Here is a 20,342-nt window from a genome sequence, read left to right on the forward strand (position 1 = left end):
GCTTGTTTTTTCTCCATAGCTGACTTTCTCTGTAAGGACCATATGGGCTGTGTCTCCAAGAGTCTGGTCTGTGATGGACGCCGTCATTGCCAGGATGGATCAGATGAGCTGAACTGTCCGAGTGTGACCGCTCCTGCAGCTCAAGATGTGCTGCAGTGCCGCAGGAATGCAAAGATGTGTAGTGATGGCACAGAGTGTGTTTTACTCAGCCACGTATGTGATGGAGAGAAAGACTGCATGGATGGATCTGATGAGAATGACTGTGCGGTCCAGTGTGTAAACCCAAGTAAGTGCTTGAATTGCTATGAAAAAAGGCTTAGTCTACAGAATCTAGCTAATTATTTAAGATGTGATTTTAATTGTCAGACAGTTTTAAAAAATAATAATCATCTTGAATATTTATTCAGTCTCATAGCTGTTCTGTATAAGCATAAGTAGTTTGGAGGCAGTTTTTTTTAAATCTTCAGCTTGGTATGTTTGTTTTGTTTTTTCCCCTCCATAGCTGACTTCCTCTGCAAGGACCATATGGGCTGTGTCTCCAAGAGTCTGGTCTGTGATGGACACCCTCAGTGCCAGGATAGATCAGATGAACTGAACTGTCCGAGTGTGACCGCTCCTGCAGCTCAAGATGATGTGCTGCAGTGTCATAGGAATGCAAAGATGTGTAGTGATGGCACAGAGTGTGTTTTACTCAGCCACGTATGTGATGGAGAGAAAGACTGCATGGATGGATCTGATGAAGAAGGATGTCCAGGAATTTGCAAAAAAGGTTGTTTCACTTTACATGTAATCTTTCTGTGTCTGAAAGTAGCTTTTTGACCCTGACAGAGTGAACTTAATGTTATTGAAAATGATAACATCTGTTTTACTTTAAAACTTGTACATGTGAGGGTGCAAATGCAAGCGACTTCGTCCATGATTGTCTTCTTTCCATCCCAGGTGAGTTTCAGTGTGCCCATGGGAAAATGTGCATCCCCGAGGCTCAGGTGTGTGATGGGAGGTTCCAGTGTCAGGACCATTCAGATGAAGCTGACTGCCAGAAACCAATCAAGAGCTGTGAACATCGTTGTGCTGACGGGAAGCGCTGCATCCCAAAGAAGTTCCTGTGTGATGGAGAAAAAGACTGTGTGGATGGCTCAGATGAAGTGGGCTGCAGTAAGTACTGAGAAGCTGCAATAGCAAATGACTCTAACAAAGCAAATTTACTATAAAAATTTTTTGATTTTTCTATAGTCTTAACTTTTGTTAATAGATTAATAGACATTACATGCTAAAGCTAACAGTTTGTTCTTTCCAGATCAGGCTGCTGCTCCATCAAAGTCTCCCGTCTTCACTTTTGCACCACCTTGCGTTGCTCCTTCAGTTCTCTGCCCTGGATCATCACTGTGTATCTCTCAAAATCAGCTCTGTGATGGACAAAGAGACTGCCCTGATGGTTTTGACGAAAACGGCTGTGCTGTCCAGTGCGAAAACCCAAGTAAGTGGTTAAATTACCATAAAGAAAGGTAGCATCATTCATGCAGCCACATCCAAACTTGGGTGTGCACTTGCTGTTTGAAAGATTCAAAGAGAAGGTGAAGTTCTTTATTTTGAATCATGTTTGTATTTTCATCAAGCATCATAGGCGCTCTGATATCTTGTAGAAGCAGCTTACATTAAATCCTTCAAGTGTTGTCTCCAGTGTTATATAGCCACCTCTATGCTTCTCAAACTTGCACCTTTTTGTTCCTGCACATCAGATGACTTCTTGTGCAGCAACCAGAAAAAATGTGTCCCTGGAATGCAAGTGTGCGACGGCCGAGCCCAGTGTCCCGATGGCTCTGACGAGAAGCTCTGTCAATCACCAAATCCTACTGCCACCTGTAAGATGCGGTTAATCAAAGAAAATGTGTGACTTGATCGTTTGCTTGCCCAAGCAGTCTGCCCTTTAATGCATAATGTTCTCTCTGTCAAGCCTCCATGAGTGGCTTCGGCACCAGACAAACTCCTCTCAGATGCCGCATTGGTTTCAAACGATGTAAAAATGGCCATGAGTGCGTTATGTACAGCCATGTGTGTGATGGGGAGAAGGATTGCAGTGATGGCTCAGATGAAGAGGGATGTGTGGCTGGTAATTTCTAAGTGTATAATTTTCATATTATTTGTATCATTTCTTGTATTCATCTGTTGAATTATTTTAAAGACTGATTGTAGTGAGCTAGTAATAGATGGAACACTATAAAGTACTTCCATGTGCCCTTTAGTTAAAGCAACTATATTAATTTATAATGCAGAAATGGTATCTTGAAGTCTACAGCACTGCTGATTCATTTCATTTAATATTTTTGTAGACGGTGCAAGTATGGCTACTGACACAGGAACACTCGGCTCAACTGTATCTCCTTCCGTCAACCTTCGCACAGAGCAGCCTTGCATCAGTCCTTCAATTCTGTGTCCAGATTCCACTTTGTGCATTAAACCAGCACAGATATGTGATGGAAGAAAAGACTGCCCCGATGGCTCCGATGAGAAGTGCGTGAAGAAGTGTCCTGATGACAGAGACTTTCTCTGCAAGGACCGAAGGGGCTGTGTCTCCAAGAGTCTGGTCTGTGATGGACTCTCTCATTGCCAGGATGGATCGGATGAACTGAAATGTCCGAGTGCGGACCGCTCCTGCAGCTCAAGATGATGTGCTGCAGTGCCACAGGAACGCAAAGATGTGTAGTGATGGCACAGAGTGTGTTTTACTCAGCCACGTATGTGATGGAGAAAAAGATTGCATGGATGGATCTGATGAAGAAGGATGTCAAAATACCTGCAAGAGAGGTTTGGTTTTTTGGTTTATTTCTTTATTTTTCCAATTTAAACTTCATTTAGTTCATCTTTCAAATGTCTGAGCTTTGTTGTATGATGATGATGATGATGATGATATGAGCTTAATGTTACCTTGTTTAAACCTGTACATGTGAGGGTGCAGATGCAAATGGCTTCGTCCATGATTGTCTTCTTTCCATCCCAGGTGAGTTTCAGTGTGCCCATGGGAAAATGTGCATCCCCGAGGCTCAGGTGTGTGATGGGAGGTGGCAGTGTCAGGACCATTCAGATGAAGCTGACTGCCAGAAACCAATCAAGAGCTGTGAGCATCGTTGTGCTGACGGGAAGCGCTGCATCCCAAAGAAGTTCCTGTGTGATGGAGAAAAAGACTGTGTGGATGGCTCAGATGAAGTGGGCTGCAGTAAGTACTGAGAAGCTGCACGAAGGAAACCAGAAGATTCAAATGAACCAAATCTAGTATTTATAAGTTTCATGTTGCTGCTGCATGCTAAACCTAACACAGGTTTCTCTTTCCAGATCAGGCTGCTGCTCCATCATCAGAGTCTCCTGTCTTCACTGCATCACCTTGCATTGCTCCTTCAGTTCTCTGCCCTCGATCATCACTGTGCATCTCTCAAAATCAGCTCTGTGATGGACAAAGAGACTGCCCTGATGGATCTGATGAAAATGACTGTGCGGTCCATTGTGTAAACCCAAGTAAGTGCTTGAATTTGCCATGAAGAAAAGGCTCAGTCTACACATTTAGCCAAGAAATAAAGACATGAGTTTTGAAAAAGTTTTTTATTTATTTTTTCTGATCTGTAAGGTAGATTGTTTTTTCCCTCCATAGCTGACTTTCTCTGCAAAGATCATATGGGCTGTGTCTCAAAGAGTCTGGTCTGTGATGGACACCGTCATTGCCAGGATGGATCGGATGAACTGAACTGTCAGAGTGTGACCGCTCCTGCAGCTCAAGATGATGTGCTGCAGTGCCACAGGAACGCAAAGATGTGTAGTGATGGCACAGAGTGTGTTTTACTCAGCCACGTATGTGATGGAGAGAAAGACTGCATGGATGGATCTGATGAAGAAGGATGCCCAGGAATTTGCAAAAAAGGTTTGGGTTTTTTTCTCCCCCCACTTTAAATGTCATTTATTTAACTGTTTATTGTTTAAACTTTTATTTTATTGCTTAAAAGAAATTGTGTTTAAAGTCACATCAACACGTGTACTTTCAAGTGGAGGTGTGAGATCAGCTGATTGTCATTACTTTATTTTCTACCCCAGGTGAGTTTCAGTGTGCCCATGGGAAAATGTGCATCCCTGAGGCTCAGGTGTGTGATGGGAGGTGGCAGTGTCAGGACCATTCAGATGAAGCTGACTGCCAGAAACCAATCAAGAGCTGTGAGCATCGTTGTGCTGACGGGAAGCGCTGCATCCCAAAGAAGTTCCTGTGTGATGGAGAAAAAGACTGTGTGGATGGCTCAGATGAAGTGGGCTGCAGTAAGTACTGAAAACTAAAACTGGAATAGCAAAGCAGAGTAACTGAATGTTTCAATAAGGTTTATTTGATGTTGTCCCAGGTTACAAAATGAAACACCAGTTTAATAGTTTCCTTTCTTTCCAGACTACAACACTGCAACAACCAAGGGCTCCTGCTTTTCCTTTTGCTTCACCGTGCACTCCTCCTTCAGTTCTCTGCCCTCGATCGTCACTGTGCATTGCTAAACATCAGCTGTGTGATGGACAAAGAGACTGCCCTGATGGATTTGATGAAAACGGCTGTATGGTTCATTGCGAAAACTCAAGTAAGAGTAGAAGTTACTATGGAGAAAGCTACCAGAATTCACTCTAGGGGAGTTTTTTAAAAATGAAGTGCTTGGTTGTGAGCTTTGAAATCCTAAATGACCTTTTTGTTCCTGTATATCAGATGACTTCTTGTGCAGTGACCACAAACGGTGTATCCCTGAAATGCAAGTGTGCGACGGCCGAGCCCAGTGTCCCGACGGCTCTGACGAGAAGCACTGTCAGTCACCAAATCCTACTGCCACCTGTAAGTCGAGACAGAAAGCAGACCAGCACATGCAACTGGGAAATTACAGGAATATTATATTGATCCTTCTCCCTCCACTTGTAGTTCTAGCTAAACGAAAACCCCAACTCACAGCTGATGCACTTTCTACACCCAATAGCAACCATAGTTTGAAACATCATACTAACTAAAACATACACTGCTAAACCAACAACTGAAAACAAAAGTAGAAAATCTCCTAATTTGCTGTTACTTTGCTCACCTTTCAATCTAAGCTACTTTCTTTTGATTTGTTTTTTTTTTTTTTTTTTTTTCTTTGCCAAGCCTCTGACGAGCTCAGCACCAGATCGACTCCTCTGAAGTGCCGCAATGGTTTTAAGCTGTGCGACGACGGCCTGGAGTGCGTCATGTACAGCCACTTATGTGATGGAGAAAAGGACTGCAAGGATGGGTCAGATGAAGAAGGATGTGCTATTCAGTGTAAAGCAGGTGCCTTATATATTTTTTTTCCCTTTTGAGTTGGAAAAATACTGATCTAAGGTTTTAATGTGGGCAGGAAACATGTCTGATTATCTTGAAGGAAAATGGTCTTTCTCTTTCCCAGGTGAGTTCCAGTGTTCTCATGGGAAAAAATGCCTCCCACAAGAGCGAGTGTGTGACGGGCAAAATGACTGTCAGGACCGATCTGATGAAACTGACTGCTCAGTTATGATTGAGAGCTGCCATCAGCGCTGTGATAATAATACTCGCTGCATACCAAAGAGCTTCCTGTGTGATGGAGAGAGAGATTGTGCTGATGGGTCAGATGAGGAAAACTGCGGTGGGTGCCTTTCAGAAATTTCAGAAAAGCAAAGCATGCAAACGTGAAATTACATCCACGTTTATTTTCCTCTTTCCAGGTTTGGTGTCCTGTGCGGATCATCAGTATCGATGCGTTAGCGGTCAGTGCGTGTCTGAGGCACTGAGATGTGACGGATATGCCGACTGCAGTGACGGCTCTGATGAGATGCACTGCTCGAGGCCCCCACGCTGCCTCACACAACTCCGATGCCCACACACTCATGAGTGTTTGCAGAAAGAGTGGCTCTGCGATGGCGAGGATGACTGCCAGGATGGTTCAGACGAGAAGGTGGGGAATGAAAGTAGAGTACATCTTGATTTGTCGAGCTAAGAAGAAAGGGAATGCTTAGAAAAACAGAGCAAAGTGTGTAATCATTATCATTTCTGTCCAGAACTGCAATGCTTCTCCAGCAAAGTGCTTAAAGTTCCAGTGGCAGTGTGGAGACAGCAGTCAGTGCGTTCCTCTGTCATGGAGGTGTGACGGGAGGAAGGACTGTTACAATGGCATCGACGAGGAAAAATGTAAGCATGTTCACTGTCGATGTCATAGTTCATTGGACGGATTCACACACATTTGATTAGTTAGAAGGGGAACTCATCATTTTCAAAGTGACTGTAATTTGAACCCCTAATTTGTGCATTTTTATTTTTAATGAGTACGAGTATGCCTGTGGTGCTTCAAATGACCCACATTTTTGCCCATTAAAATGAGAGAATTTCTATCTTAAAAACTTTTTCTGTTTCTGGATGTTTTTAAACTAGAGGAAATCCTCGATTTTATTCACTGTTGGGAAGCTGTGTAGTTGGAAAACAAATTACACACATTCACCATTAATTTTAATTGTATTTTTCATCTATTAATCTTCACAGGTAGCCAGAAAATATGCCCTTCTCATCTTTACCAGTGTGGCAGTGGAGAGTGTGTGGACACTAACCTGGTGTGTAATGGCGTCACTAACTGTGCTGATGGGTCAGATGAGGGTGTGAATTGTGTGCAGCACAGCTGCTCCAGTCCATCGGCTCCCTTATGCGACCACAGCTGTGTCAGCACACCGTATGGTCCGGTCAGTGCAGAACAGATGTGTATTTGGTTATCTGGCAATTTCTCATAAATGATAACTATATTTATCACATCTCTGCTGAACTTATCCTGGAAATGTCATCTTCCCGTATTTTTCCAGAAGTGCTACTGTGCTGCGGGTTTCAGACTGATGTCCAGAGCCACACACTGTGTGGACATCGATGAGTGTACAACAGCACCTCATGCCGTATGCAACCACATTTGTCAGAACACCCGTGGATCCTACAGCTGTCATTGCCACCCTGGCTTCTACCTGGAACCTGATAACAAAAGCTGCAAGACGAAAGGTACAGTTGGTCTGGACCCATTCTGTCTCTAAATGACTCTTCTCCATCATTTTGTCACTATTCCTACATCAGGAACATCACTGTCACTTTTCCCCCCACTAAAATCAGTTATATTTTTCATAACATAGGCTCATCTGAGCAAAAGGCACTAACAGTCAAAACCTATTGTGTCAAAACATACAAAGTCAGTCACTTCAACACTAAGTATTGTTCATACACAAAAGGAGATATACACGATTTATTTGGAATGTGACAGTATGATTACTGAATGTCAGAAAAGCAAAATTAAACTCAGGGGGAAAAAAAACATACAGACTGAGGCCATGGAACAAACTACTGTATATTACATCAAAGTCCCACTGCACTGAGCTACTCCTAACTTGCAAACGGCAGCAACTCTATGTATTTATGCATTGTAGACTGGATCAAGACAAGCTACGTTCAAACTGGGCATCCGATTGTGGAAGAAAAGTACCAGGCAGGCTAGTCTGTGTATTAAGAAAATGCCATGACAATATCTAGGGTATACAGAGAAGGGTCACAAAAGAGAAACTATCCAGTGACAAGCAGCTCTCTGGGTGAAAATGCCTTGTTGATGTCAGAGAACAATGGCCAGACTACTTTAAACTAATAACTCAAATAACCGCTTGGTGCAACCAAGCTATGCAGAAGAGCATCTCTGAGCACACATGTCGAACCTTGAAGCAGATGGACTACAGTAGCAGAAGACCACACTAGGTGCCACTCCTGTCAGCAAAATATAGGAAACTACAATTTAAGCTACAGTTCACACAGGCTCACCAAAACTGGACAACAGAAGATTGGGGAAAAACACTGTTCACAAAAACCCTCCATGGTCACCAGATTTCAATCCTATAGAGCAGTGGTTCTCAAACTTTAGTAGTATAGGCCTATTTAACACCACATACAGTTTACACAGACAATTTTATTTCTTATATGAATGTTATTTATTTGAACTGTCATAAACAGGATGTGACATAATGATAAAAATAACACCTGTACTGCATTAAAACATTCACAGCAGGTGGGATATCCAATCTTTAAGTGATGACCTGATGAACCCTCCTCCCGGGTCCAAACTACTCTGAGTTTATTAAGGATGTTGTGTTTTTTAACATGTTTTAATGCTTTGAATCTTCTATTTAATCTGAACAAGCTCCTGAAAAAAGTCAGTGATCACTGTCGGCCTCTCTCGGTTTTTTTATTACCACTATTCATTTTAAAGCTCCGTTTTTAAAACCTTACGATGTAACTACAGCCCAGCCCATGCAGCAGTATGTTAATGACTAACCTTTTATCTCAGTTGTTCTCCTGACTGAAGTTTGGTCCGTTTACAGCATCCTGCCATGCGATTGCATTTGTCCCTAACCATCGCGAACCCTCACGTTAACTTTCATGGAGTGGAAAACGTTAGTATTCATCCTCCAGCGTCACTGTGTTTATATTATGCTAACCATAGCTGTGTAGCTAGCCACCACACAGCACATCATTATATACCAGCTAGCCCAACTTCAGTAACCCTACAAACGCCACTGCTGTTTAGTTTTCGGTCTTCATTCAGAAGCGATAGCAGAGCTGTACGTTTTAATTTTTGCTGTGGTGGTTAAGACTCTGGATTTTTGGCTTCGTGGTTCGTGCACGTCGAAGCTCAGTTTGCTCTGCATGGCATTTTGGCCAACGACACAAAATGCCATCGTGTGGTAGCCTCACTGGATCCGCTGTCCACTTGCTATTTGATGACCCTCGTCCGGGACCTCCCCACCCACCCAAGGGAAATACACCACTCTCAAGGTGCTGCTGCTGCCACATAATAAAAGTGGATCGCATTCTCACAAGCATCAGGTGCTTCGGCATCCACGCATTAGTTCCCGACTCACCGACTGCATCTCCCGCGCCCCCACCAATTCTCCCAGGGGTCTTCGACTCATCGATGGTGGCTGGGATTGCGGCACTGCGGGAAAAAGGCCTGTTTTTTTTCCATCAGAGTGACAGAGCCGTGCTGCCTTTGCAGTTTTAAGGCCCAGGGAAACAAGCCCTTCAGCGCTCTGTAGCGGCTGTGATGATAAGGAAAGGCTGCTCTTCATAGAGGACTAGCGCTCGGAGACGTTTTCTGATTGACTTCGGCTCCCAGAAGAGCCTCTGGTACTCTCGTGTCGTCTTTGCATACCTCTACAATTGTATATAATTTAATCTTAAACAAAAATTGCAGATTTCCTGCGTACCACCAGAGAGAGCCCAAGTACCACTGGTGGTACACGTACCACAGTTTGAGAAAGACTGCTATAGAGCACCTTTGAAATGTGGTGTAGCAGAAGGTTTGCATCATGGATGTGCAGCCAGCAAATCTGCAGTAACTACATGATGCCAGCATCTCAACACGGGCCAGGAATGTTTCAGCACCTTGTTGAGTATATGCCATGAAGAACTGAGCTTCAAACTATAAGCTTCCATAGTTTTTAGATGAGAAAGTAATCAGCACATTAATAAAATGTATTTAGTAGTGACTTATGTTTAGAAATGGTAGCAGTGTGTACAGACTTAGACAGTCTTTGGCCTTTAGTTTTTGTGTGTGTGGTTGTATCACTTCTTCTACAGAAGACACACAAAAGTAACTTTGTCATGTTTCCTCCTAGATGAGCCCTTGCTTCTGGCATCAGTGCAGTCAGACTTATTCCTGCTGGGAGTCCATAGCGGCACGCTGCGTCTCCTCACCTCTACCAGTCGACCCGCCTTCTCACTGGATTATCACTGGGTTCAACAAAGGATTTACTGGCTGAGCACTGACTACCAGAGCATCCGCTGGGTCGACATGAGAAACCCAGACAAAAGAGGAAACCTGGTCAAAGGTAAAATTTCGTAATCTAGGCCTGTGTGTGTGAATTTAAAAATTGGAAATGTAGTGAATCTACTTAATTTAGGACCTCACTGGACCTCACTTAAAAATATAGATAGATTCAGATGGTGAACCATCAGAATCTGAGATGCTGTTATTAAATCTCACAGGTGTGAAGTCTGATTTTATCGCAGTGGACTGGGTGGGTAAGAATTTATACTGGGTGGATGGCCTGGTTGGTCAAATTCTGGCGGTGAAACTCAGCAACGCCACAGTGAGGTCTCAGGACAGCACTGTGGTCCTGGGAGAAGATTTGGAGCAGCCAAGCTCCTTGGTTCTGCTGCCACATAAAGGGTGAGTTTCTCTGCTTTGTGCATTTATTTTGTAATACAAAAGCACTCCAGCTTCGACATCACAGCCATGTATTGTATAATTAATGTTCTTAGGCTGATGCTGTGGTCTGAGATCGGCAGCACGCCTCAGATTAAGCAGTCTGGGATGGATGGTTCAGAGAGGAAGGTGGTTGTGAGCCACAGTTTGAGTTGGCCAGTCAGTTTGGCCTATGACCTCCTAGATAACAGAGTGTACTGGGCAGATGAGAAACTGCGCTGCATTGGCTCAGCCTCTCTGGATGGAGGCAACATCAAGGTATTTGAATGTCAAACCGCAAAACAAGTAGAACCCAGAGACATAAGAAAGGGAAAACATATGATGTGGTGTCTGAGAGGCCTTTAATAGGCCATGTTACTAATAATCTGTCTTAAAGTTTATGATTATGGCTAGTCTCCCAGCAGTTATGCAATATCACAACACAGTAATGGCTTTCTTTTAATAGATCATTCAGTTGGCTGAAACGCCAAACCCTTTCTCGGTGGTGGTCTTCAATGATCGTGTTTTCTGGTCTGACACAAAGAGAAGAGTCATACGCTCAGCTGACAAGAACACTGGGAAAGACCAAAAGGTTGTTCTGAAGAGACCGGGACAGCCATTTGGGCTAAAGGTGAACTCCGACAGTAAAATGAAGTCACATTTGATCAAAGACTGTCACCGCTTATGAGTCTTAATGTTAAATCTTCTTCTCTCCCTAGCTGATGCATGCCCTTTCGCAGCCAGCTGTGCCCAGTCCTTGTGACCATCTGCGCTGCTCCCATATTTGCCTTCTGGCCCCCCCGGTGACGGGCAGATCTGCAGTATGTCGATGCCCGAAGGGTCTGCTGCTTTCCAAGGACAACATCACCTGCTCTCGGCCCAGGGATTCATCTTTCATCCTGCTCCTGTCTCAAAACACAATTTACCAGGTGACATGTTTTGTAGTGATGTTAAGGCCTTCCATCCTGCAAAACCCTTCTAGACAACACATTTAAGAAATTAGGTCTTCTGCTTTGTTCCACTTTAAATCGCACCTCCCTGCTACTGGCAGATTTACTTGCGCTCCTTGCGAAGGGATGGTATCGCCCTGAAAAAAATGCCAAACAGCAGAGTCTTGGCCCTCCCGGATATAAACGAAGCCATGGGGCTGGATATCTCCAACCAGGAGTTGTATGTGGCTTATGCGGGATCTGTGGATGTTCTGAAAATGGGAAGCTACAGGTCAAGACAAGGACTCACACCTGCTGGACAAGTCCTAAAGCTGAAGGTATGTTTAGGGCGAAAGTCTTGTATTTAATGGGAAAACAGTAGGATGTTAAACCCTGAAGATGTAACCATCTGACATTTAATTTAAAGTTAATAATCTAACTCTAGATAATGGCTTTAGTTGGTGATTAAATCAGCCTCAGCTCTCCAATAAGTGTCACTTTCTGGCGAAACTTTAAGTCTGGAGGCTATCCCTCTCTGTCTTATAAGGATGATTCGGTCACTGCTCTGGCAATTGACTGGGTGACCTCTAACCTCTACTGGAGCAGCAGCTCAAGGCCCAACATCCATGTGACATCCCGCAATGGTGGCTACACCACGTCTCTCCTGCAAGGATCACTAATGGTGAAGGCAGCACTTATCATATTTCTGCTCAGACGTGAGCGCTTACATCTGATGTTTTCATGGGTCTTTTCAGTCTGCTGTGATATTTGCCATTGAATTGCACTAAAAATAAATTGGCAATGAGTTGCCATTTGTTTTTATAAATGTTCTTGATCAAAGTTTATTTACTCGCTTTTTCTTTGGTGTAAACAGACTTCTAAATTGCAGTCAGTCAAGTTTTCACATTTGCAAGTATTGGTTCATATATATAATAAAAATGTACTTTTAGCTACATCTTTATTGTATTACTAGTCCTAAAAATAATAATCCACATAGGAAAAGAGACTGCTAACACACACCTTGCTTTATGCTCCCTTCCTTGCCAACCCAATGACCTTCTCATGTTAAACGTTTAATGTTTAACAATTGTCTTTTCAGCTTGCCACATCCATCGCGTTACATCCCTCCTCAGGTCGACTTTGCTACACAGCAGTGGTCATGGCAGGTGGGAAGAGCCTGACGGAGGTGGTCTGTGCCTGGATGGATGGCCGGAACAAAGCAGTGCTGTGGGGAAAGTCGACAGTCCCCAACTCCCTGGTGTTCGTTAATAATGGGACCAGAATCTACTGGGCTGACACTGGTGAACAGTTAAACGCACAATAAAACAAAAAACCTCCCACACACTCATAAAGACCGGGACAAATTTGCATTCAATTCCTCTGAGCAGTAACTCAACACAGGATCCCAATAAAGAAGTGGAAAAAAATGTATAGTAATGACATGTATGAGATGAAAGTATTTTTCTTTGATCATCCTGTTTCTGTGTTTGCCTCATTTCTTCAGATGGAGTGATCAGCTCCATTGGAGTGGATGGTTTGGGATATAAACAGTTTAAGGCAGGACCTGATGTGATTATGTCCTTGACATATACTGAGAACATCCTGTTCTGGGTCACACAGGGAAAGGGTAAGATACTTTTTGCTTTGATGTGTTTTCAAACACCTTGTTTAGTTGACATGACATCATATTCAGTGATACTAGCAAATGGCTGAAGTGCTAAGATATTTATTTGTACAAAGGCTAGTGTAGAGATTAATTTTTTTATTTTATTTTTTGGAGGGGGGGTGTTTTTGTTTGTTTGGTACGGAGCCCCGCAGGGGACATGGGAGAAAAAAAAAATTAGGGAGGAAAAAAAAAAAAATTAAGACTGACTTTTGCGAGATCTCGCAAAACAAACTCGGGATCTCGCAAAAGTATTGCGAGATCTCGCAAAAGTTTTAGCCGCATTCTTCGGAGGCCGCCAGCTCGAAGCCGACCGGGAGGTCGAGGCACGATGTGCCAGGAAAGCGTGTTCCTCCCGGCTGTAGTAGGTCTCGACCTCCCGTTAGCTTCGAGCTAGTGGGTGTCAGATCTCCAAAAACGTCGGAGCACTTTTGCAAATATGTGATGTCTTGTAAACCGAGCAGGTATCTTATGTTTACACAACTACATTCACGCCTCAAAATATCTTAAAAGTGTATTTTGTGACCCAGAAAGAGTAATATTACAACTAAGTAGCTGCCGCCATTGTTGGAATTCAACTTTCGCGAGAAAGTTTGCGAGATCCGAGTAGTTTGCGAGATCTCGCAAAAGTCCGTCTTTATTTTTTTTTTTTTCTTTTTTTTTTTTTTTTTTCCTCCCATGTCCCCTGCGGGGCTCCGTAGTTTGGGGTCTTTTTCTTATTTGAATTTGTATATTAATGTTTTGTTGAAATGTATTTTTAGTATTTTATTTCAATTTGAAATGTTAAGATATTTGCATTTATATAAAGGTTTGAAAATGTTTTGGATGTTTTACTGGCAATTGATGTGACAAATTTCGTTACTTTGGGATTAAGTCAATGGGGTTTTCCTACTATTTCACTCTAATCACTTCATAGCCTTCTATCACCTTTGCTTCATCTTTCTTTTTCCCTTTAAGGCAACAGTTGGCATAACAAACTAATTTAAATGCGATTTGCTGATTTCTGTAGTATATTTTTTTTCGTTTTTTTTTAAATTGTACTTTTCAACTTGTGTAGATGTGACCAAGCTGTGGTTCAGTGATGGCCTCCAGCCTAAACAGTTGTGGTTTGAGACAAAGACCAGCGTGGTGGAAATCAGAGCTCACAGCAATGACACCCAGTCAGGTAGGTGGAAAAATAAGTTGACAGAAAGCAGTTGACAAAATATGGGACATGAATATTTTTACAGTTCTGTCAACAGAAATTATCCCCCAGCTGTATGATGGTATGCATGAAAGCCTAGATTAAGCTTCTGCCAAAAAAGTATCAGTATGCCCAATTAGAGGTTTAGTACATCCTTCTCTTTACAAACCATATACTATGGTGCACTGTGGGAAAAGTGGGTAGATTGCAGAATAAGTAGGTAGAACAGTTGGGACTACTGAGCGGAAGCTATGTAATGCCACTATGAGAGAAGGTGAGGTATGACGGGCATGAGAAGAATCTGAATAAAGCACTGTTACAGGAAACCGAGAAGAGATGTTACAATAGCTGGCGCCATTTCCAAAGTCAAAACTGGTTGCGGTATGACTCCAAAAAATTACGTTTTTGGTTTCAGTCAGTCTCATAGAAGGCGAGAGGTATTGATCACATTATTACAATGAAAGCAATCAATGCACATATGCTGTAGTGTGTGTAATGTGTTGAAAACTAAAGCAATGTGCATTTAGCTTCTTTATAAGTATTCAAATGGAACAGATTGGCAAAGAGTGCGATAGTCAGGGAGATGAAGAAAGTGGGCAGGAGTGCTCGGAGGCTAGGTGTACGGCAAAGGAAAAGGCTCATCTTCAGTTTTCTTTGAGGCTCGATAATCTTGCCTGACAAACAAAGAAGTGAACTGGTACGATTTCCAAGGAGGGAGATGCACAGAGCTGTCATAACTACAGAGGGATAAAATTGAGCTTTACAATGAAGATATGGGAAAGAGTTGTTGAAGCGAAGTTAAAAAGAGACTAGACAATTGGTGAGCAACAGTGTGGCTTCATAATCTTAAAGAGCTCTATAGATGCTTTGAGACTGATGGAGAATTACAGAAGGACCTGCACAGTCTTCATGGATCTAGAGAAAACACGTGATGGAGTGCTGAGGGGAAAAAACTGCAGTACTGCATGAGAAAACTGAGTCTAGCAGAAGTATAAGAGTGATGCAGGGCATTTGAGAGAGCAGTGAGACTGAGGTGAGGTTTGTGGTGGAATGACAGATGGGTTCAAAGTGGGGGTGGGATCGCATCAGGGCTCTGAGCCTCTTCTTATTTTGAATGGCGATGGGCAGGGCAATGATGAAGAGCTCCTCCGAAGACTGAACTCCTAGAGGAGAGCAGTTTGAGAACAGGTTTGTGATACATGTTTAGCCGCATTAAATGAAGGTGGTTGTTTGGGTTAGTGCGAACAGACTGCATCTGATTTTACAGTTGTTTTTGATGTCCATCACTGGTCGCCAGATCTATCAATTTCCTGTTGAAGAGCCGTGAGCTTCTCTTCCAAGATCTTATCCATATTACGTTCAATGAGTACAGCCCAAGTACTCACGGCCATCCCCATCGCTTCGGTCATAGCAGCTAGCCTTGTGGGGTTTTGAACAGCTGCAACTTCTTTCTTTAATCTTCGATAAGCCAGGGTCAAACCAGCTCTGATCAGCAAGAAGCTTGTTATCATGGTTCAGAATAGGTAGATGTCTTCAATCGATAGTCCTGCCAGGCATGCAATGCGCCAATTCCACCACCCATCCATCGTGTATCCGGCAGAGAATATCCCTCCAGGACAGTCGGGCTTTTCCGAACCCCGGCTTCTAATCAAGAAGAGTGTCAATTGAATTTAGCGATCAGTTGATCAAATGCATAATTTTTCTTTAGGTTTTAGTGAACAGGACTGAGAGATTCTTCTGGGGGTTAGAGTTTTAAATGAGACTAGACAGAAGACATGAAGCCAAGCAAGGAAAGATAAGGGAGGGAGAAAGATGTGGCCTTCTCTGTCAAGAGCCAAGAGAGAAGAAATGAGCAAGACTACTAAGGAGGTTCACAGATGTAGTGAAGAACGACATGTAGATGGTTTATGTGTCGTACTTCACTTCACCTATACAAATTAGTATTACCAGAGACTTGTTTTTTGTTTTGTTGTTTTTAAAGAGATTATTTTTGTCTCGTGTGCTCCCAATGCCAGTCCCAAGCCTGGATAAAGAGGACGCTTGCATCAGGATTACTATTTTGGATAATTAGATAATGATATGTAATGAAAATTAATTTCAGACTAATAAACAAGCAACCAGTAGATTTTAGGGTGTGTATTATCTGAAGCCTAGTTAGTGAAACAGCTTTGTGCCAAATCAAAGTAGACAAATCATAAAAACTATGTTAATCACACTACATGTTTTCAAACCATTAAATGGTAAATGGCCTGTATTTATATAGCGCTTTACTAGTCCCTAAGGACCCCAAAGCGCTTTACATATCCAGTCATCCACCCATTCACACACTGGTGATGGCAAGCTACATTGTAGCCACAGCCACCCTGGGGCGCACTGACAGAGGCGAGGCTGCCGGACACTGGCGCCACCCCAGACACTGGCGCCACCGAGCCCTCTGACCACCACCAGTAGGCAACGGGTGAAGTGTCTTGCCCAAGGACACAACGACCGAGACTGTCCAAGCCGGGGCTCGAACCGGCAACCTTCCGATTACAAGGCGAACATTATTAAGGCATTTACTCAACTGCCGAGACGCCGCCATCAGAAAGCATTTATATCTATTCTTTGGCAGTTAGAAAATTCATTTTTCACAATTCTAACTCACTGTTGCCTTTTTTTCTTCTTCTTTTTTTAAAGAACAAGGCAAAACCAGTTACTTGCAAAACAGGAATTCTAATAACTGCAAACTTCCTTTTTTTTTTTTTTTTTTTTTTTTTTTTTTTTTTTTTTTTTTTTTTTTTTTGCCTTCATTATTTTTCTTGTTCCTCTCCATTTCAAAATGGAGGAATCTGGCAAAGTGTGTCACAGTACAGTGTAGGCAGAATGAATAGTCTCACTTAGGCAGAGTTGGAGCCGAATTGATGGCAGGGTGATGTGATACCTGCGGGGGGGGGTTGTCTGGCTGTGTGCTGCAGAAGAAAGGGTAATGATACTGGGGCTGTGGTATGCATTGTACACTTATTCTCTTCACCTATAACCCTTTTTCATAATATGCACATGTAATACATATATCATACATAAACTGGAGGTTTTTGAGTTTTCTTTAGCACACACATACAATACTAACAGAAATAATGTACTTTATAAAAGTCTGTATAAATGGTAAATAGCACTTTTCTGTGCAGAATCCATCGATGTCAGAAACGTGGCTACAAGATGAGTAACATGTAGTGATGTCTAATGAATAATCAAGGTTATATAAAGTTATTTGTGTTGGGTACTTTACAGGATTTTTTTGTATTAGGCAAATTCCCGAAAAGCCAGTAGTTCTGGAATCTAAGGAAGATGCTATTTTATACATAAATGTGGTGTTACCATGACTCCTGAGATATTTTTAAAGAAAAGTGCTTCAGATAAATTTGAGCCTGCATGCTGTAAATACTGCTTACTCATTTCCTCCAGGAAGCAATAGCTGCTCCAAAAACAATGGAGGGTGTGTCCATCTGTGCCTGGCCTATCCCGGAGGTAGGATGTGTAAATGTGGGCGTGGCTTTTACACCTTAAATGTCACTTCTTGTGCCCCAATTACCTCCTGTGCCCCTGGAGAAGAATCCTGCTTTGACCGCAGCCAGTGTATCAGCAGGAGCAAGTTCTGTGATGGACAGGTTGACTGCCTGGACCAGTCGGACGAACAGGACTGTGAGTTTTCGACCAGATTAAAGAAGCAGTATTAAGTGAACTTAGTTTGTCATGCCCTGAATACAAATATTAATTCCACGTTAAACTGCCTTGTTTCGGAAAGTAATGGGGGCTATGGTAAGATGGTATGACAGTCTTATTTGAATTAACCTGAGTAAAAAGTGTAACACTATCCTCCAGATATTTAACAGAACTCCAGAATAAATTAGGTCTACACAATTTGCCAAGTTACCTTTTACAAATGGTCACATGCTTTTCTCACGCCTGCCAATTCTTAATTTGGTTGAGACGAGGTATTGCCTGAGTACATCTTGAAGGAGGCAACATGCATGAGTCAGTCGCTCAAAATGTTCCAGTCTATCTGTGTTCCTGCAGGAGAACATTAACAAAGGCTTTGTACTATTTAGTAGACAGCTTAAAGGCTCACTAATGTCCAACCTGAGCCACATTGACACGAGTCACATTTAGCTCCAACAGGTTAAAATCAAAAGCTAATATAATGTGTCTTAAAGGATCAGCACAGCACTGGGAAAACTCATCTTAAGTTTTGAAGGAAAGATTGAAGCCACTATCACATGTCTATAGTCAATGAGAATAAATCGCCAGCAGCCTGTTGGCTCCGGTTAGTGTAAATGTTTGAAATGAGGAAACTGCTAGTCTAGATCTGTCCAAATGCAAAAAAAACAAAAACAATGAAGCTACACATCATGCACCTATGTTTACCAAGCAGCTCATTTCAGTCACTGACGGTGACTTTCTCTTTAGGTCCGAATTCAAACACTGCCTCATTTGGAACTGAAGACACTGATGGCCACCCTCTGGATTCGTCATCATCTACATCCAACACCGACAAGAACTCAGTCTCATTTCAAGACTCTGCCTCCTGTGATCTGCAACGCTGCAGTAGTCATGGGATCTGCATTGTGGAGGGTAAATTCACTCGCTGCCAGTGTCTGTCTGGTTACAAAGGAGAGTTCTGTCAAGAAGAAGAAAGGCAAAGCCATGTCGGGGTGATCCTGGGTGTCTTCTGCCTCATTGCAGTGCTGATAGTTGCCGGATTCATTTTCACTAAAAGGTACTAATTACAGTAGAGAGAGAGAGACAAACTACTTGCTTACCCAGACTGTCTTTATCTTGAAAGAAGAAACTGAACTGAAAAGTCGGCTCCTGCAGTGATTAGTGTTTGAAAAACATTTTTGGATTCGTAACTTGGTGAGTAACGTCCAGCAGAAAATTAAAATGTGGCTTCCAATTTCAACAGGAGAGGTTGGGAGCTCATCAGAAGCAGAGCCACAGACAAGGAAAATCTCATGGCCAACATGGGTCTATCGAGTGATGTAGAGTCTGACTCTGAGGTAAACTGTTATTCCTGTGAGAACTGTTGCATTTGAATTAAAAGCCAAAATACATGATTTATTAATTGTTTGTCTCCTCCTTCAGGAGGTGGACTCCCCAGCTGACGTAAACCCTCTGGCAAAGCTCGATTAGACTACTCTACTCTGCACTAGCTGTTGTGCTAGCTTTATAGCAACCTGGAAATTCTCAGGCCTCATGTGTAATTTGTGAGGATGCATTTCAGTGGCTATGAAAATGCTGAAAAAAAAGTGCAATTTTATAGAATGAAAGTTCTCACTATTAGCGGCTGCTCTCAAATATATAAAAATTTTCCACAGGCTGATTTGATTGCTGGGAGTGGTTTGGTAAATTTGCGATGTCATATAAGTGAGTCAGGAGAGACAAGCTGAGCTGAATCGATAAGAGTTGAAATACAATAATAAAAATAAAGACGTTAAATTACTTGAACCAGATTTTCTTTATTTCTAATGTGCTCAGTGTCTCTGTCTCTGACATTTCTCTCTTTAACCATTTGTATACACAGTATGTTTTACATCTTACACTCCTGGGAGAGTTCTCACAATGGGGCGTATCTACTTAAGATTACATTCTGTTCCTGCCAACACTGAATGTCTGCCACACTTTTTTTTTTTTTTTTTTTTTTTTTTTTTTCTCTTTTCAAGGTGAGTTCTTATCCATTAATCAGTTATTCTGATACCAGTTTTAAACAAAAGCTTACTTGTTTCACTTTTGTCCCTGGTTTCCACTCTGTTTCTCCCTGGAACATTTGTTGCTGTTTGTTTTTTGTCATTCAATCTGATTAAAAGCTGTTTTATCCTGAAACTATGAGCATGCATGGTTTTTAATTTGACAGTATTGCTTGTTGCCTTAAATACTGTAAGTTGGGGGAAGAGAATTTTCAATAAAATAACTTGTTGGTAATTACTATCTCAATATCCTTGGTATTGAAACATGGACACAGCTGGGAGTATGAAAAACTGAAATGTGAGAAACTGTTCAGAGGCTTTGTAATCAAATGACCTAATTCAAATGAGGTGTGGTGTTTGGCAAGTGTCATGCATTACCTTCACTCTGCCTCATACTGGGGCCTGGGAAAGCAAACAGGACAAACACGACATATCAAATAGTGTCAGTGGTTGACACTACTTTTTTTTTTTAATATATTATTTAGTTTCAACATGGTTCCCTCCATTATATTTGTTACACAGTGCTTTGTGACTTGTGTGTGAGAAAAGCGCTCTAAAAATAAACTTTACTCACTCGAATTCCTAGTAGGG

General features: G+C 42.3%; 2 protein-coding genes across 5 annotated transcripts in view; both read left to right on the top strand.

Annotated features, from left to right (window-relative positions):
* Positions 1-19,512, top strand: part of si:dkey-88l16.3 (low-density lipoprotein receptor-related protein 2) — a 29,261-nt gene extending 9,749 nt beyond the window's left edge. Inside the window, exons 22-46 of one of the 4 annotated variants that reach the window (XM_039999945.1) lie at positions 20-286; positions 503-769; positions 940-1,155; positions 1,298-1,477; positions 1,740-1,862; positions 5,150-5,314; positions 5,430-5,645; positions 5,725-5,954; positions 6,058-6,187; positions 6,536-6,729; positions 6,847-7,033; positions 9,688-9,900; positions 10,058-10,241; positions 10,334-10,535; positions 10,723-10,887; positions 10,976-11,185; positions 11,308-11,523; positions 11,733-11,867; positions 12,285-12,486; positions 12,690-12,812; positions 13,906-14,013; positions 17,473-17,709; positions 18,475-18,784; positions 18,971-19,064; positions 19,150-19,512. In XM_039999945.1, the coding sequence (XP_039855879.1) occupies positions 20-286; positions 503-769; positions 940-1,155; positions 1,298-1,477; positions 1,740-1,862; positions 5,150-5,314; positions 5,430-5,645; positions 5,725-5,954; positions 6,058-6,187; positions 6,536-6,729; positions 6,847-7,033; positions 9,688-9,900; positions 10,058-10,241; positions 10,334-10,535; positions 10,723-10,887; positions 10,976-11,185; positions 11,308-11,523; positions 11,733-11,867; positions 12,285-12,486; positions 12,690-12,812; positions 13,906-14,013; positions 17,473-17,709; positions 18,475-18,784; positions 18,971-19,064; positions 19,150-19,197 (4,622 nt within the window). In that variant the 3' untranslated portion in view covers positions 19,198-19,512. The remainder of the gene's footprint in view (positions 1-19; positions 287-502; positions 770-939; positions 1,156-1,297; positions 1,478-1,739; positions 1,863-5,149; positions 5,315-5,429; positions 5,646-5,724; positions 5,955-6,057; positions 6,188-6,535; positions 6,730-6,846; positions 7,034-9,687; positions 9,901-10,057; positions 10,242-10,333; positions 10,536-10,722; positions 10,888-10,975; positions 11,186-11,307; positions 11,524-11,732; positions 11,868-12,284; positions 12,487-12,689; positions 12,813-13,905; positions 14,014-17,472; positions 17,710-18,474; positions 18,785-18,970; positions 19,065-19,149) is intronic. The other 3 variants (XM_039999946.1, XM_039999947.1, XM_039999948.1) reach the window with 3 other exon arrangements.
* LOC120713973 (low-density lipoprotein receptor-like) lies at positions 2,667-4,745 on the top strand. The gene is made up of 7 exons (XM_039999949.1): positions 2,667-2,805; positions 2,999-3,214; positions 3,331-3,510; positions 3,644-3,910; positions 4,081-4,296; positions 4,421-4,601; positions 4,724-4,745. The coding sequence occupies exons 1-6, from the start codon at positions 2,697-2,699 to the stop codon at positions 4,519-4,521; spliced, it is 1,089 nt and encodes a 362-aa protein (XP_039855883.1). The 5' UTR covers positions 2,667-2,696; the 3' UTR covers positions 4,522-4,601; positions 4,724-4,745.
* Positions 19,513-20,342: the final 830 nt, after the last annotated feature.

The sequence above is a fragment of the Simochromis diagramma genome, unplaced genomic scaffold (assembly GCF_900408965.1).
Source record: "Simochromis diagramma unplaced genomic scaffold, fSimDia1.1 OVJJ01000596.1, whole genome shotgun sequence".
Taxonomy (NCBI): Eukaryota; Metazoa; Chordata; class Actinopteri; order Cichliformes; family Cichlidae; genus Simochromis; species Simochromis diagramma.